The sequence below is a fragment of the Balaenoptera ricei genome, chromosome 11 (genome assembly GCF_028023285.1).
Source record: "Balaenoptera ricei isolate mBalRic1 chromosome 11, mBalRic1.hap2, whole genome shotgun sequence".
Taxonomy (NCBI): domain Eukaryota; kingdom Metazoa; phylum Chordata; class Mammalia; order Artiodactyla; family Balaenopteridae; genus Balaenoptera; species Balaenoptera ricei.
In genome coordinates this window covers 24,356,254-24,371,318 of record NC_082649.1, presented here as the reverse complement: position 1 = coordinate 24,371,318, position 15,065 = coordinate 24,356,254, and the positions used below count along the sequence as shown (strand labels likewise).

At 54.7% G+C, this 15,065-nt stretch overlaps 1 protein-coding gene across 3 annotated transcripts; it reads left to right on the top strand.

Moving 5' to 3' along the window:
* Window positions 1–604: 604 nt before the first annotated feature.
* On the top strand, window positions 605–14,957 carry VARS1 (valyl-tRNA synthetase 1). Of its 3 annotated transcripts, none has more exons than XM_059938386.1 (30): window positions 605–935; window positions 1,131–1,552; window positions 2,781–2,915; window positions 3,011–3,149; window positions 3,380–3,504; window positions 3,587–3,674; window positions 3,878–3,978; window positions 4,114–4,241; window positions 7,683–7,847; window positions 8,094–8,175; window positions 8,667–8,786; window positions 8,871–8,979; window positions 9,072–9,166; window positions 9,405–9,495; window positions 9,748–9,872; window positions 9,957–10,060; window positions 10,147–10,305; window positions 10,420–10,510; window positions 10,628–10,733; window positions 10,819–10,889; window positions 10,980–11,105; window positions 11,408–11,512; window positions 11,595–11,663; window positions 11,753–11,831; window positions 11,956–12,083; window positions 12,466–12,621; window positions 12,773–12,979; window positions 13,063–13,174; window positions 13,270–13,595; window positions 14,813–14,957. In XM_059938386.1, exons 2-30 carry the CDS (start codon window positions 1,166–1,168, stop codon window positions 14,879–14,881), a joined length of 3,798 nt encoding a protein of 1,265 aa, XP_059794369.1. In that variant the 5' UTR covers window positions 605–935; window positions 1,131–1,165; the 3' UTR covers window positions 14,882–14,957. The 3 variants fall into 3 exon arrangements, with proteins under 3 accessions (XP_059794369.1, XP_059794371.1, XP_059794370.1); XM_059938388.1 differs by lacking the exon at window positions 14,813–14,957 and having other exon boundaries at window positions 13,270–13,350; window positions 13,440–13,586; XM_059938387.1 differs by having other exon boundaries at window positions 606–935; window positions 3,590–3,674.
* Window positions 14,958–15,065: the final 108 nt, after the last annotated feature.

Here is a 15,065-nt window from a genome sequence, read left to right as displayed (position 1 = left end):
CTCTCATTACCCCAGCCAAGAATCCAACCCATCCCGGCATTATCTGCTGCTACTCTCCTTGGTATAAACCATATCATTACCTCAATTAGACTACACGTGTTTCCTGAACATTCCCCTACCTAAATGGCCTACCTATCGCAGCCTTTTGCTTATACTGTACCTATGAGTGCTTGCTGTCCTATTACCATGAAAGCTAGTGAGACACCAAAGTGCGTTTAATGCTGCTGGATTTCTTCCTCAGCCCAGCCAAACCAGTACACTCTTTCCCAATATCTACTGCAGATAAATACAAGTGACAAAATACTGTGGAGGGTTGTGACTGGGAATTAACTCACTCGTTTAGCAAACAAGAGTTGCCGCTATAGATATGAGTTCTCAGCACGAAGGGACCTTAGAGGCCATCCAGCGTGACTCCCTCTTCCCACATACGAGGAAATGAGGACCAGGGAAGACCTGGACACCAGGATCCTTCGCCAAATTGATCCGCGTCCGCGTCAGGGAGCGCCCTCCCCGCCGTTTCCCCAGCTGCCCGCTCGGCACCGCCCTCCCGCCGGGCCGAGGACCCGCGCGGGGTGCCCGCGGCGGCGCCTGACGGGAGCGCGGTTCCTGGGCGCGTCGCCACCCCCCACCCCGTTTCCGCGCCCCTCGCTGTTCCTCCGGAGCGCGGTCTGCGGCGGGCGGCGTGGTCCCTGGGCCAGGGTCGGGCAGGGCAGCACACGCAGGCCGGGCACGGCTGCCCCCGCCAGGACCCGCAGGCCCGGAAACGCTTGCAGTCACACGTGGGCGCCGACGGCCGGGGCTGCTGTCGCAGGGAGCTACGGTCGCCCGGACAACTGCCCGCCGGACTCCCCGGCTCCAGCCGCCAGGCCAGTCCAGCTTCGGCCGGCGCCCGGCTATGAGGTGGATACCAGGCTCAGTGTGACCACCTCCCTCCAGTACGTACATACAGCCCGAACCCCCGTCCTGCCGGCCGCTGAGGGGCTCCTACGAGCTTCCCACACTCCCCGAGGGCCCGCGGTCACGGGAAGTTCCCCACTGTCATTGCCACTCCGAGAGCTGGGTCCTCGGCTCTTGAAGTCCCGTCAGATTCCTGGATCCCTCGGTCTTACCCTGTCTCTCTTTCTCCTTAGGGTTTTTCCACCTCGTTCGGACCTCCTGCATAACCATGTCCGTCCTCTACGTCTCTCCTCACCCCGATGCCTTCCCCAGCCTCCGAGCCCTTATAGCTGCTCGCTACGGGGAGGCTGGGGAGGGTCCGGGATGGGGAGGAGCCCACCCCCGCATCTGTCTCCAGCCGCCCCCGACCAGCAGGACTCCCTTTCCGCCACCCCGCCTGCCCGCCCTGGAACAGGGGCCCGGTGGGCTCTGGGTGTGGGGGGCCACTGCTGTGGCCCAGCTGCTGTGGCCAGCAGGCCTGGGGGGCCCTGGGGGTAGTCGGGCAGCCGTCCTCGTCCAACAGTGGGTCAGTTACGCTGACACGGAGCTGATACCAGCCGCCTGTGGGGCAGCGCTGCCAGCCTTGGGACTCCGAAGCTCTGGCCAGGACCCCCAGGTGAGAAGAAGCGCAGAGGGGAAGGGGGAAATTTAGAAGAAGGAAGCAAGACTTGCAATCGATGGTGAGCGAGGAAGACAGCATATCAGACGTAGAAAAAGGTTGATCGTATTCCGGATTGCCACCTGATATGGTAACCTTGGGCAGGTTTCTTAAACTCTCTGAGCCTTGGTCTTCCTCTGTCTGTGAAAACGAAAATTGAGAACATGTTGAGAAGGTGAAAAGATGTGTGCAGAGCACATAATCTAGTGCCAGGTGCTTTAAAGTCTCGGAGTAAGAGTTTGATGAATCTGAAACTGATGAGGTTAGTTAGAGGTTACTGTGAATTGTAGGCAAAGACTGGGTGAAGGAGAGATGAGGAGAGGTAGTCAGGCCTGGAGAGATGACAGTTGCTGGGAGAAGACGGAGGAGAAATGAAATGAGGAAGAAGGGAAGTAGGAGAAAGGAGAGATAATCATACCAGATTATAACTAAATTCTTCTTGAGTGGAGCTGTGCCTTACTACCCTTATAACACCACCTCGTTGCAGAGTATTGAGCACATGGTGGATATTTAGTATTTTTTGAATGAATGAATGAATGAAATGAATATATGACTTAGATCCTGGTTTGCTCCCTCATATCCTGACTACCCTATCTAAATAGAGCCCCCCCCCCTCATTGGGAGTCTCTCTCCCCCTCAGCTTCATTTATTTTTCTTCACAGCACTTAGGAAAAAAATAGGGTAATACGTTATATATTTGCACATTTATTGTCTCCGCCCCTAGAATGTAAATTCCAACAGGTCAGGGGCTCCATCTGTTCATATTGTCTCTTCATTCATTAGAGAAGGCCTGGCATGCAGTAAGTACTTAATAAATGTTTGTTGAAGCAGTTACTGTGTTGCCTCATGTAATCTTTAACTTCCTGTGCTTAGTATATTGTATCTGACATGTAAGTGTTCAGTAGGCAGTCCAGTGGTTAAGACTCCATGCTTCCAGTGCCTGGGGTGTGGGTTTGAGCCCTCGTTGGGGAACTAAGATCCCGCATGCTGCGTGGCATGGCCCAAAAAAAAAAAAAAAGTGTTCAGTAGGAATTTATTGAATGAATGGGAAGTATTTTTATTACAATCATTTCAGTGAAGAAGAAACTGGTGATTTGTGGGAATGGAAGGAGGCCAAATGGATTGAGTGGGGGTGGGGATTGAGGTGGGCCGAGCCTTATCTCATACCCCTTTGCCCTCCTTTTAGGCTGCACTGGCGGCCCTGGGCAGGGCCCTGGGCCCCTTGGAAGAGTGGCTTAGGCTGCACACCTACTTGGCTGGAGAAGCCCCCACTCTGGGTGACCTGGCGGCTGTCACAGCTTTGCTGCTGCCTTTCCGTTATGTGAGTCATTGGGGCTTGGGGAAGAATGAGGGCAGGTTCCCTCAGACCTCACTATAGGGTGACTAAGGAGAGTTCATTTCTTTTCCCCACCCCAGGTCCTGGACCCCTCTGCCCGCCGGATCTGGGGTAATGTGACTCGCTGGTTTATCACATGTGTCCAGCAGCCAGAATTCTGGGCCGTGCTGGGAGAGGTGGTTCTGTATTCAGGGGCCAGGCCTCTCTCCCAACAGCCAGGTGAGGAAGGATGGAGGGTGGGAGCGGAGGGGTTCCTCTGGGGCCTTTCATGCAGCTCACTTTCCTTTCTCTCTTAGGAATAGCAAAATCACTGGGACAGGAGCTGGGCAGGGGTAGGTGGGAGGTCGGCATGGGGGAGCCTTTGGGCAGCTGAAATAGGCCATCTGAGACGTAATAGAACTATTCACAGAGGGTCCGCAGCAGGTCTGTATTTCCGTGCCTCTTTCCAGGCTCTGAGGTCCCTGCACCCCCAAAGACAGCTGCTCAACTCAAGAAAGAGGCAAAGAAACGGGAGAAGCTAGAGAAATTCCAACAGAAGCAGAAGGTCCAACAGCAGCAGCCACCCCCTGGGGAGGTGAGAGGCTGGTGGAGCTGGATGGAGGGTTGGTGCCATGGTGAGCGGCTGATATCTGGGCCTATATCCTTTCCCTCCCAAGCAGAAGAAACCAAAACCAGAGAAAAGGGAGAAACGGGATCCTGGGGTCATTACCTATGACCTCCCAACCCCACCTGGAGAAAAGAAAGGTACTAGGAGGAGGAAGAGAGACCTCCACTCTTCACCTCCACCTTCCTTGTCTCTTCTCTTTTTACCCCTTTTGCTCTGTCCTTGCTCCCACTACTTTGCTTAGTGAGGGTTTGCAGAGTCCCAGGTCCTTCTCTGCTGGCCCCTCGTCCCCTTCCCAGCTGCTCCCAGCCTCGGCTCTGACCCTTCCCTTCCTCCCCCTCAGATGTCAGTGGCACCATGCCTGACTCCTACAGCCCTCAGTACGTGGAGGCTGCCTGGTACCCTTGGTGGGAGCAGCAGGGCTTCTTCAAGCCCGAGTACGGGGTGAGTGGGCACTGCTGCCCAGGCCCGGAGGGGATGGGGGCGGGGAAGGACAGGGCTGAAGGATACATTGCCTGGGAGCGGACCAGAAGAGGTGACATGAGGCCTTAGTAAGTACCCATCCTTCCTCCCCGTCAGCGTTCCAGTGTGTCAGCACCAAATCCTCGGGGCATCTTCATGATGTGCATTCCACCCCCCAACGTGACAGGCTCTCTGCACCTGGGCCACGCGCTCACCAACGCCATCCAGGACTCCCTGACCCGATGGTGAGCTCCCATCCTCTCCTCCAACTGGTTCCCTCTGCCTTCTCTGGCTCCACACTCCTGTGGTTCCCTTCTCTTTGCCGACTGGGGCCCTCAGCTCTGCCCCCTGGTGGTGCTACACTTCTCTCTGGGTCACTCCCATCTGATGACTTAGCATCCTCTCCTGGTCAAGTAACCAGCACTTCCACTTGCAAACTCTTCTCTTGCCACTAAAAATAACATTATTTTGAATTTAGCAAGAAATACGTGAATATATTCTTGTAAGAAATTTAAAGCTTCAAGTTTCCTTGACCACCCTCCTCCAGATTTATTCCCTCCTAAGAATTAGCACACATCATTGTTATCACTTGGATGTGTATCTTTCCAGACCTTTCCTATTTGCTTACATGTACATGTACCCATAAAAATGTGTAGTTTTCCTTTTGGGAAATGGGTTTTTCTTCTCTGTAACATAAAGGGCTCACACCAAACTTGTTATTTTACAACTTTTTTCTTACCCTTAACAGTTTATCGTAGAGATTTTTCCTTGTCCTTATATGTAGACTGACTTCATTCTCCTTCATTGCTCCTTAGTGTGGCTCTACATAATGGTGTCACTTTTTTATTAATGGTTGTTCCTAATTTTTCTCTGTTGAAAACTGCTGGAATGCACATCTCCTATACATGCTTTCTCAAGCTCCTGTGGAAGCATATCTCTGGCGTAGATACCAAGAAATGAAATCTCTGTGTCCAAGGGGCATGCCTTTATCAAGTACAAATAGAAGCTGGCAAGTTGCCCTCCAAAACGGCTTTACCAGTTTATACTCCATGAGTTGCATGTGAGGTGTGCCCCTGCCAACCCTGGACATTATCTGTCTTTGTTTTGCCAATGTGATGGGGGGAAAATGGTTATTTCTGTTACTGCTGATGACTAGTGAGGCTGTGTCTCTTCATGTATCCTGGCCAGTCAGGTTTCCCTTTATATGAATTGTCTGAACCTATTGTTTGCCCATCTTTCTATTGTTCTTTGTTTGTTTACTTTTTTAATTGTTTTGTTAGAAGATTCTTTATAGACTCTATGTATATATTCTGGCTATTGATTTTTGTTGTTGTTGTTATATATGTTATAAACATTTTCTCCTGTTCTAGCACTTGATTTTTTTCCCCCACTGTTAATATTTTGATTAGTTAACAACCACAAAGGCTAATATTTCAGGTGACGAATTTCTTTTAAAAAGTATTTTAAAACAGCATTTTATCTATTGAAACTAGGGTTTATTTATTATATTTTAAATTTTGAGAAGTTTTTCTAGTGTCCTACTTAACTCAATTAATTTGGTCAAAAATATTTACAGGACATAACTATGTGCCAGCTCTGCTCAGGGCACTGGGATACATCAGACTTAGCATTTTGCAAGGAATTAAGAGTTGGAAAAACAGAGTTGTGTTAAATACGTATAATATATAACAGCCAGATTATTTACGTGAGAAAAGGTTTAACACTTCTTACAGAACGCTTAAGGTAGCAACATTTTTTTCTAATGAGCATGGTTTAAATCAAATATTAGAAACTCCCATTACTTAACTGGAATAGATTCATGTCAGTGTTTTAGAATCACAAATAACGTGAAATACAGCCATAAGTATCTCCAGTAAGATATAAAAATGAAATGAAAGTGACTATCTACCTATGTTTTTTCCGTTTTCTTCTTCTTGCAGAGAATAGGGTGTTTTTCTACAAATATCCATGACATTTTATTGATTTTTTTTTTTTTGGCCAAATTTATATGCTCCCCAAGAGATACTTTTAGTGAAATAATATTTTTATCTTCCTCTCTCATGCTTGATTTCTTTAATAGTATTGTTTAACAACATCTTGAAAAGGTCAGAAAATGTTCATATCCATTACAGCATATAAGAATATCTGTGATCTGTAAGAGAACAGAGTTGCTACAGTCCTGTCCCCAAGGAGATCTAAACCCAGTGGGGGTAAACAGACTGATAAAGTAATGGATATAATGCCGTTTGATGAGTCATTGAAAATAATGAATGAACACAGTGTTACTGTATTTCTATAGTAATTTTCTCTCCCCCACTCTTTTTTTAAACATGTTTCATTTTTTAAAATTAATTAGTTAGTTAATTGGCTGCGTAGGGTCTTCGTTGCTGCGTGCGGGCTTTCTCTAGTTGCGGCAAGCGGGGGCTACTCTTTGTTGTGCTGCTCAGGCTCCTCATTGCGGTTGCTTCTCTTGTTGCGGAGCACAGGCTCTAGGCGCGTGGGCTTCAGTAGTTGTGGCTCGCGGGCTCAGCAGTTGTGGCGCATGGGCTTAGTTGCTCTGCGGCATGTGGGATCTTCCCAGACCAGGGCTCGAACCCATGTTTGCTGCATTGGCAAGCAGATTCTTAACCACTGCGCCACCAGGGAAGTCCCATAAACATGTATCATTTTTTAATAACAATAGTAATAGCTGACAATAATAATAGCTTAATTTGGTCCTCTCTCCTACTTTAAAATGTACTTCTCAAAGGTCACCAAAAAGTTCGTTACAGTTTAATGCTTTATGGGCCACATCAGCACAGAGCTTGATTAAGAGTAAACTACATTTACTTGTACCAGAATATGGTAGGTGAAGACTCACGATACTACCATCTCTATTTCTCTAATTCATCCCCTGATTAATTCCCTGAAATATTACTAGCTTCCAGTCATTTTCTCCAAAATAGTCTAGTCCTTGCATTTCAACTTAGAGATTTTATTTTTCTGAGGTTCTATGTTTTAACCTAGTCAGTTTACCAATGTTCTTTGACTTAATCTTTACTGTCTTGTTAAAGAAAATCTCTCCTGCCTCCAAGTTACAAACATGATCACCTATTATTTTCTTCTTTTTTTTGATTTTTGGAAACGATACCATTTTCTAATGCTTTTCTCATAGTTTTGTTTTCTTAAGTTGAGGGTTTTTCTTTTTAACTAAATTAAAATCAAACTAAATTTAGATTTTAAAGTAAGTAAGTTTATTTTTGTGGCTATGGGGAGGTAGGGCGATTTTTCCAACCAATTAGCTAGTGTCCCAAACAAATTTATTGAATAGTTTGTCCTTTCTCCACTGATATGAAATGCCACCTTTAACAAATACTAAATATGCTTGAATCTGTTTCCAGTCACTGTTTTGTTTCCTTAATCTATAACTTTTTTCCTAGTTCCTGTGAAAACTTCTTTTAATAATCATAGCTTTCTCATATGTGTTGATATCTAGCTGGGCGAGAGCCTCCTCTTTGTCCTTCTTTTGCCAAATTGCCTTGGCTGTCCTCACACATCTCTGCCTGACAATGATTTTAGAGTTGGGAGAGTCCTGCCCCATCGCCCCTCTCTTTCTCGAGTTCACCGACTGCCTGCCTGGAGTCCCTTCCTCCTTCGGGGCAGCTCTACCGCCCGCTCACCTCTGCTCCTCCGTGCTCCTCCCACAGGCACCGCATGCGCGGGGAGACCACCCTGTGGAATCCTGGCTGTGACCACGCGGGCATTGCCACCCAGGTGGTGGTGGAGAAGAAACTCTGGCGCGAGCAGGGGCTGAGTCGGCACCAGCTGGGCCGAGAGGCCTTTCTGCGGGAGGTCTGGAAGTGGAAGGAGGAGTGAGTGCAGCGTCCCTGCAGGCATCACAGCCCTGCTTCCCTGTCCCCTGTCCAGATAAGATCTCTGTCACCTGCAACCTGGCTGCAGGGTCAGACCCTCCCACAGAGGCTGAGGGTCATTTGGCCCCAGGGCCCACGTCCATTTCAGAGGGATGAGTGATCCCCACATTCTGCCCCATTAGCTGCCTGATGTCTCCCTCCAGCCCAGGCCTGATTGCTGATCCCGGCCTGTCTGTCCGCTTCCAGGAAAGGTGACCGGATTTACCACCAGCTGAAGAAGCTTGGCAGCTCCTTGGACTGGAATCGAGCCTGTTTCACCATGGATCCTGTGAGTAGGAGTAGGGGCGGGTCTCGGGGCTGGGGTAGGAGTAGGAAGCTCCCCACAGAAGAGAGCATATGCCCAGGGCCCTCCCCCAGGAGGTGGCCCACTCGTAGGAAACCACTAGGGCTCAGCTGCAAATGCCACTTTCTACCCCGTGTCATGGCCCTTTGTGTTACCTGTCACCCACCTTAGGAGCTCAGATTCCTTCCAGTGGCACATGATGGGGCCTCACCCTCCCCTGGAGCCTGAACCCCCAGGATTTTCTGCACTAGCACCTGTCCCTAGCTGAGTGGTTTCCCTGCCATCTCCAGTATCACCAGGCTGTTGCCGATCTGTGTTCCCATAGTGCCCTCTCCCCCTCAAGAAAAGTACTTCTCTCCTCTAGCCCCTAAAGGGGTCCGTGTGCCGGGCAGTGGGGCTCTGGGCCGGCCGGGTCTCACTGGCCCCTGCTGCCTTGACACCGAGGCCCATCTCTGGCTCCCCCTGTTCCCCCCTAGAAACTGTCAGCAGCCGTGACGGAGGCCTTTGTCCAGCTCCATGAGGAAGGAGTCATCTACCGTAGTACCCGCCTTGTCAACTGGTCCTGCACCCTCAACTCTGCCATCTCGGACATCGAGGTGTGCCCCTTCCCTCCCCGGCTCTCCCCATCTCCACCCCCAGCCCCAGCCCCTGGGCCACTCTTCTTAATCTCCGCCTCACAGGTGGATAAGAAGGAGTTGACAGGTCGCACCCTGCTCTCTGTGCCTGGCTACAAGGAGAAGGTGGAGTTTGGGGTCCTCATCTCCTTTGCTTACAAGGTCCAAGGCTCAGGTAGGAGCCAGGGGCACCAGGGTCCTGGGCTGGGTTGGCTGGGGGGCGGGAAGGGCCCAGCGCTGAGCCCACAAGGCCTCCTGTCACCCCAGACAGCGATGAGGAGGTGCTGGTGGCAACAACTCGGATTGAGACGATGCTGGGAGACGTGGCCGTAGCTGTGCACCCCAAAGACCCCAGATACCAGGTGTGGTGGTGTGCTGCCCACAGTTGGGGGATGAATGCTGGCTGAAGCGGCCCCCGCGCTACGTGGGGGGATGGGCGCTGAGACCCCCGGCTGATGAGAGAAATTGGATCAGAAACTCATCCGCTGGCTGTTTTCTGGCCGTGTACATGGAATTTGGGTGTTAGGAAGCCAGGACCCTGTGTAGGAGGGAATCAAGCCCAGCCCTTTGTGCGTTTTTGGCATCTTCCTCTATCCCCAGCACCTGAAGGGGAAGAGCGTGATCCACCCATTCGTGTCTCGGAGCCTTCCCATCGTCTTCGATGATTTTGTGGACATGGAGTTTGGCACAGGTGAGCGCAGGGCTGTCCTGTGGGGAGAGGAAGGAGCCATGAGGCACACTCCTGCTGTGCATCTTCCCTCTCAAAGAAGAAAATAAGCTTCACCTGAGCAGGCAGGAGTTGGGCTGCTTCTCAGGGGACTGTGTGAGGGGGATGGGGGACAGGGGTGGTCTGAGAGCCACATCCGTCGGCAAAAGGGGGGTGCGTGTGGGCAGAGACTCTTCTGAGTCCCTCGTGACCCTGGCACCCCCACGTACACCCCAGGCGCGGTGAAGATCACCCCTGCACATGACCAGAATGACTATGAGGTTGGGCAGCGGCATGGGCTGGAGGCCATCAGCATCATGGACGCCCAAGGGGCCCTTGTCAACGTGCCCCCACCTTTCCTGGTGAGACTGCCTGGGGCATGGTGGCTGGCTCAGGAGACAGCGGGGTACCTGGCACGGCCGTGACAGCACCTGTCTCCCATCCAGGGTCTGCCCAGGTTTGAGGCCAGAAAGGCAGTGCTGGCGGCGCTGAAGGAGCGGGGACTGTTCCGTGGCATTGAGGACAACCCCATGGTGGTGCCACTTTGCAAGTGAGGGTGGAGGCCAGGGAAGGGGGGAGGGGATGGGTTTCTCGGGGTGCTCACCACCCAGCCTCCCCACCCACATGTACCTGCAGCCGCTCCAAGGACGTGGTGGAGCCTCTCCTGCGGCCGCAGTGGTACGTGCACTGTGGGGAAATGGCCCAGGCCGCCAGTGCTGCTGTGACACGGGGCGACCTCCGTATCCTGCCCGAGGCCCATCAACGGACGTGGCATGCCTGGATGGACAACATCCGGTGCGTCAGGCCCCTCGATGTGGGGAGGGCGACCGGGCGAGGGGCCGAGCGGGGCAGAGGCCGGTGCACCTCCTGCCCTTCCTTGATTCCCTCCCCTCCCCCTGCCACTTGCAGGGACTGGTGCATCTCCCGGCAGCTGTGGTGGGGCCATCGCATCCCAGCCTACTTCGTCACTGTCAGTGACCCAGCTGTACCCCCAGGGGAGGTGAGAACTGGGCCAGGGCTGGGTACTGGCACATCTTGGAGGGGCTCTGGGTTCAGTGGATCTTGGTGGGGGGACAGGCAGAGGTGCCCCCTTGGATACTCACTCCACCTGTGGCAGGACCCTGATGGGCGGTACTGGGTGAGCGGGCGCACCAAGGCCGAGGCTCTGGAGAAGGCAGCCAAGGAGTTTGGAGTGTCCCCTGACAAGATCAGTCTCCAGCAAGGCAAGGCGGGGCCTTGGGGTGGGGGCAGAGGGGGGCTGATCCTCACCTCTACCCCGTCTGACCTCTGACCTCTGGCCCCCCTCAGATGAAGACGTACTGGACACCTGGTTCTCCTCTGGCCTCTTCCCCTTCTCCATCCTGGGCTGGCCCAACCAGGTACATTCCCGGGGCCAGCGCAGGGTGGGGTGGGAGTCTTGGGGGTGGGTGCTCGGCTCGCCATCACTCACGCCCTGCTCTGCCCCCCAGTCAGAAGATCTGAGTGTGTTCTACCCGGGGACGCTGCTGGAGACGGGCCATGATATCCTCTTCTTCTGGGTGGCAAGGATGGTCATGCTTGGCCTGAAGCTCACTGGCAGGCTGCCCTTCCGAGAGGTGTGGAGACTGCTGAGACCACTCCCGCTGTCCCCTCCCTCACCCGGGCAGCTGTGGGTGGGCCTGGCCAAGGAGGCTTGTGGGGTCTCAAAGCCAGCCTGGGCTCCACTAGGTGATTTTGCACCCCAGCTTCCTAGAGGAGGGAGCACCTCTAATTCACACGAAGGCACTGAATGGGCTGGCAGGGACATCGAGGGGCCTGAGGTTCAGAGGGGGGCAAACCAGAGGTAAGGGTAGGGGGACAGGCATTGGGGTCTAGGTGGGGAGACATCCCCACAGGCCTTCCCTTCCCTTCCTCGCAGGTCTACCTCCACGCCATCGTGCGGGATGCCCACGGCCGGAAGATGAGCAAGTCTCTAGGCAACGTCATTGACCCCCTGGACGTTATCCACGGAGTCTCTCTGCAGGTGGGGCTGGGCGCGGGCTCAGGCCAGGAAGGGCTGTGGGGTGGTGGCCGCGGGCCCCTGACTACTCCCACCTCACCCTCAGGGCCTCCACGACCAGTTACTGAACAGCAACCTGGATCCCAGTGAGGTGGAAAAGGCTAAAGAAGGGCAGGTACAGAGGGTGGGCCCGGGGCTGGAGTTTGGGCAGAAGGCAGGCGAGGCTGGCTCAGGACGCTCCCCGTGCTCTCTCCTCCCCCGCAGAAGGCAGATTTCCCGGCGGGGATCCCCGAGTGTGGCACCGATGCTCTCCGGTTTGGACTGTGCGCCTACACGTCCCAGGGTACGGCTCCCCAAACCTGTCTCAGCTGCATCCTTCCTCCTTCCCTGAGGCACCCCTCTCTCCTCTGCCCTGGGCGTGAGCTGGGAGGGAGAACGGTGTGGACTCACACTTCACCTCCACCCAGGCCGTGACATCAACCTGGATGTGAACCGGATATTGGGATACCGCCATTTCTGCAACAAGCTCTGGAACGCCACCAAGTTTGCCCTCCGTGGCCTTGGGAAGGATTTTGTGCCTTCACCCACCTCTGAGGTGAGGGCCTGGTGGGCGCTAGGTGGGCAGCACGCACACAGGTTGCATCGTTGCCATCAAGCACGGCCCATGCTGTGTCAGGATTGTAGCCACAGAGTCAGGAAGCCCGGCTCCTGCCCCCAAGGAGCCTCTGTCTAGCTGGGGGGACAGAAGGATATAGGGACAGATTGTCATCGGGAGAGCCTCAGGCACTGTGGTCCTCCCACAAGGTGGAGGGGGGCCTGCCCCTTCTCCCCCAGATACTGGGCACATGGTGGTTGCTTTGGACCCATCAGGCTCCTGGAATGCAGATTTCCCCATGGTTCCCATTCCCATGGGGTTCTGGCTCCCCTCCCCCTGGGCATATGGTGGCCCCCTGCCTGATATGGTGCTTCCCCCCAAGCCTGGAGGCCGCGAGAGCCTGGTGGACCGCTGGATCCGCAGCCGGCTGACTGAAGCTGTGAGGCTCAGCAACCAAGGTTTCCAGGCCTACGACTTCCCAGCTGTCACCACCGCCCAGTACAGCTTCTGGCTCTATGAGCTCTGTGACGTCTACCTGGTGAGGAGGAGCCGAGGGGCCTGGGCGCACAGAGCCCTGGGTTGGCATGAGCCCTGAGCCAGCCTGTCCCCCTCCCGGTCCTCACCAGTTCAACGAGGGCTGGAGGCTAGGCCTTCCCCAGCCCTGAGCCCTGTGCCTCCCCCTCCCCTAGGAGTGCCTGAAGCCTGTGCTGAATGGGGGGGACCAGGTGGCGGCCGAGTGCGCCCGCCAGACCCTCTACACCTGCCTGGACGTCGGCCTGCGGCTGCTCTCACCCTTCATGCCCTTTGTGACCGAGGAGCTGTTCCAGAGGCTGCCCCGGCGGACGCCACGAGCTCCGCCTAGCCTCTGCGTTACCTCCTACCCGGAGCCCTCGGAGGTAGGGGGATGGCCTGGCACGGGGCTCCGGGGAGCTCTGCAGAGCCAGCCCCAGCTTCCCTCACCCCCTCCTCCACCCCACAGTGCTCCTGGAAGGACCCTGAGGCGGAAGCCGCCTTCGAGCTGGCCCTGAGCATCACTCGAGCCGTGCGCTCCCTGCGTGCCGACTACAACCTCACCCGGATCCGGCCTGACTGTGAGCCTCAGGCCCCCGTGTCCCCCGTCCCCTCAGCCCACTCTGGGACCAGTGTCCAGTGTGGCTGTCTCGTCTCCTTTCTCCCTTCCACGCAGGTTTCCTGGAAGTGGCTGATGAGGCCACAGGCGCCCTGGCGTCAGCAGTGTCGGGCTGTGTGCAGACGCTGGCCAGCGCGGGTATAGTGGCTGTCCTGGCGCTGGGGGCTTCTGCACCCCAGGGCTGCGCTGTGGCCCTGGCTTCTGACCGCTGCTCTGTCCACCTGCAGCTGCAGGGGCTGGTAGACCCGGCCCGGGAGCTGGGCAAACTGCAGGCCAAGCACGATGAGGCGCAGCGGCAGGCCCAGCGTCTGCGGGAACGCCGCGCCGCCTCGGGCTACACTGTCAAGGTGCCCCTCAAAGTCCAGGAGGCGGATGAAGCCAAGGTGTGTGGTGTGGGTGGGCATTTCCTTCCCCATTTCCCACCCCATCACTCCCTCCACCATCAAACCCCCTCCTGCGTCTGCTCTGCCGGGCCCCAGGCAATCCATGGAGGAGCAGGTGGGACCACGTAATCCCTCCTCTTACACATGAAGAACAGCCAGGGCAGGGTCACACAGCAAGTTGAAGATGGAAGCAGACCATCCATCCATCCTTCCTCCCAGCCAGACCCCTCGTGCACCACTCGGTTCCCAGAACTTGGCATCCACGTGCCGGGGGGCTGGGATCGGGACTGACCCAATGCAGTCAGGAAGCTTAGCAGATCACCTGGGACCCCTCCAGGGAGGAGCCATGGGGTAAACCACAGGGACAAAAAGAGAAACATGAGTGGAGGCTAAGAGTTACAGAGCCGTGGCGGCTGAGCAGGGTTGTCTCACGTGATTGTCCCAGTAGCCCTCTCATGGCAGGGCGGTATTAGCAACACCATTTTCCAGATGAAGGCTAAGGGCCCCTCAGAGCCTCTGTTCCTAACCACTGTGCTCTACTTCCCCAGTCATTGGCTGGGGCTTAGCCACTGGGTGGCACACATGAGCTCTGAAGCCCCTTTGTCTTTGGGAACGGACCACTCTGGGAAAAGACAGGACCCAGGAGACCAGTGATGGTGGAAGAGAACAGGGAGGTGGGGAATTAAGGGAAAGCAGGCTAGCCAAGCACACAGTTCCCCCAAGCTACTCCCTGCCCATGGTCCTCACCCATCTTTCCAACTCTGACCCCTCTGCTCTTTTTTTTTAATATATAAATTTATTTATTTATTTTTGGCTGTGTTGGGCCTTCGTTGCTGCGCACAGGCTTTCTCTAGTTGCCGCGAGTGGGGGCTACTCTTGGTTGCGGCGCACAGCCTTCTCGTTGCAGTGGCTTCTCTTGTTGCAGAGCTCGGGCTCTAGGCGCGCGGGCTTCAGTAGTTGTGGCACGTGGGCTCAGTAGTTGTGGCTCACGGGCTCTAGAACGCACGCTCAGTAGTTGTGGTTTACGGGCTTAGTTGGCTCCGCGCCATGTGGGATCTTCCCGGACCAGGGGTCGAACCAGCGTCCCCTGCGTTGGCAGGCGGATTCTTAACCACTGAGCCACCAGGGAAGTCCCTGACCCCTCTGCTCCTGTGGGTATTTGGGGTTCTCTTCTCTTGGCCCTGGGTCTCACCACTCACCCTCTTTTCCACCCTCAGCTCCAGCAGACAGAAGCAGAGCTCAGGAAAGTCGATGAGGCCATCTCCCTATTTCAGAAGATGCTGTGATACACCCAGCTCCAACCTTCATAACTCCCAGTGTTCCACCATGGGGATGGCAGCAATAAAATATTTTGCCACAAAACCATCTCTTAGCTGTGTGTGGTGGGGCTGGGGAGGGGGTGCTGAGGGGCTGGGTTCCTGAATCCTCAGGGGCGCCAATGTGAACGGGAGGGCAGCAGGCTGGGCGTGA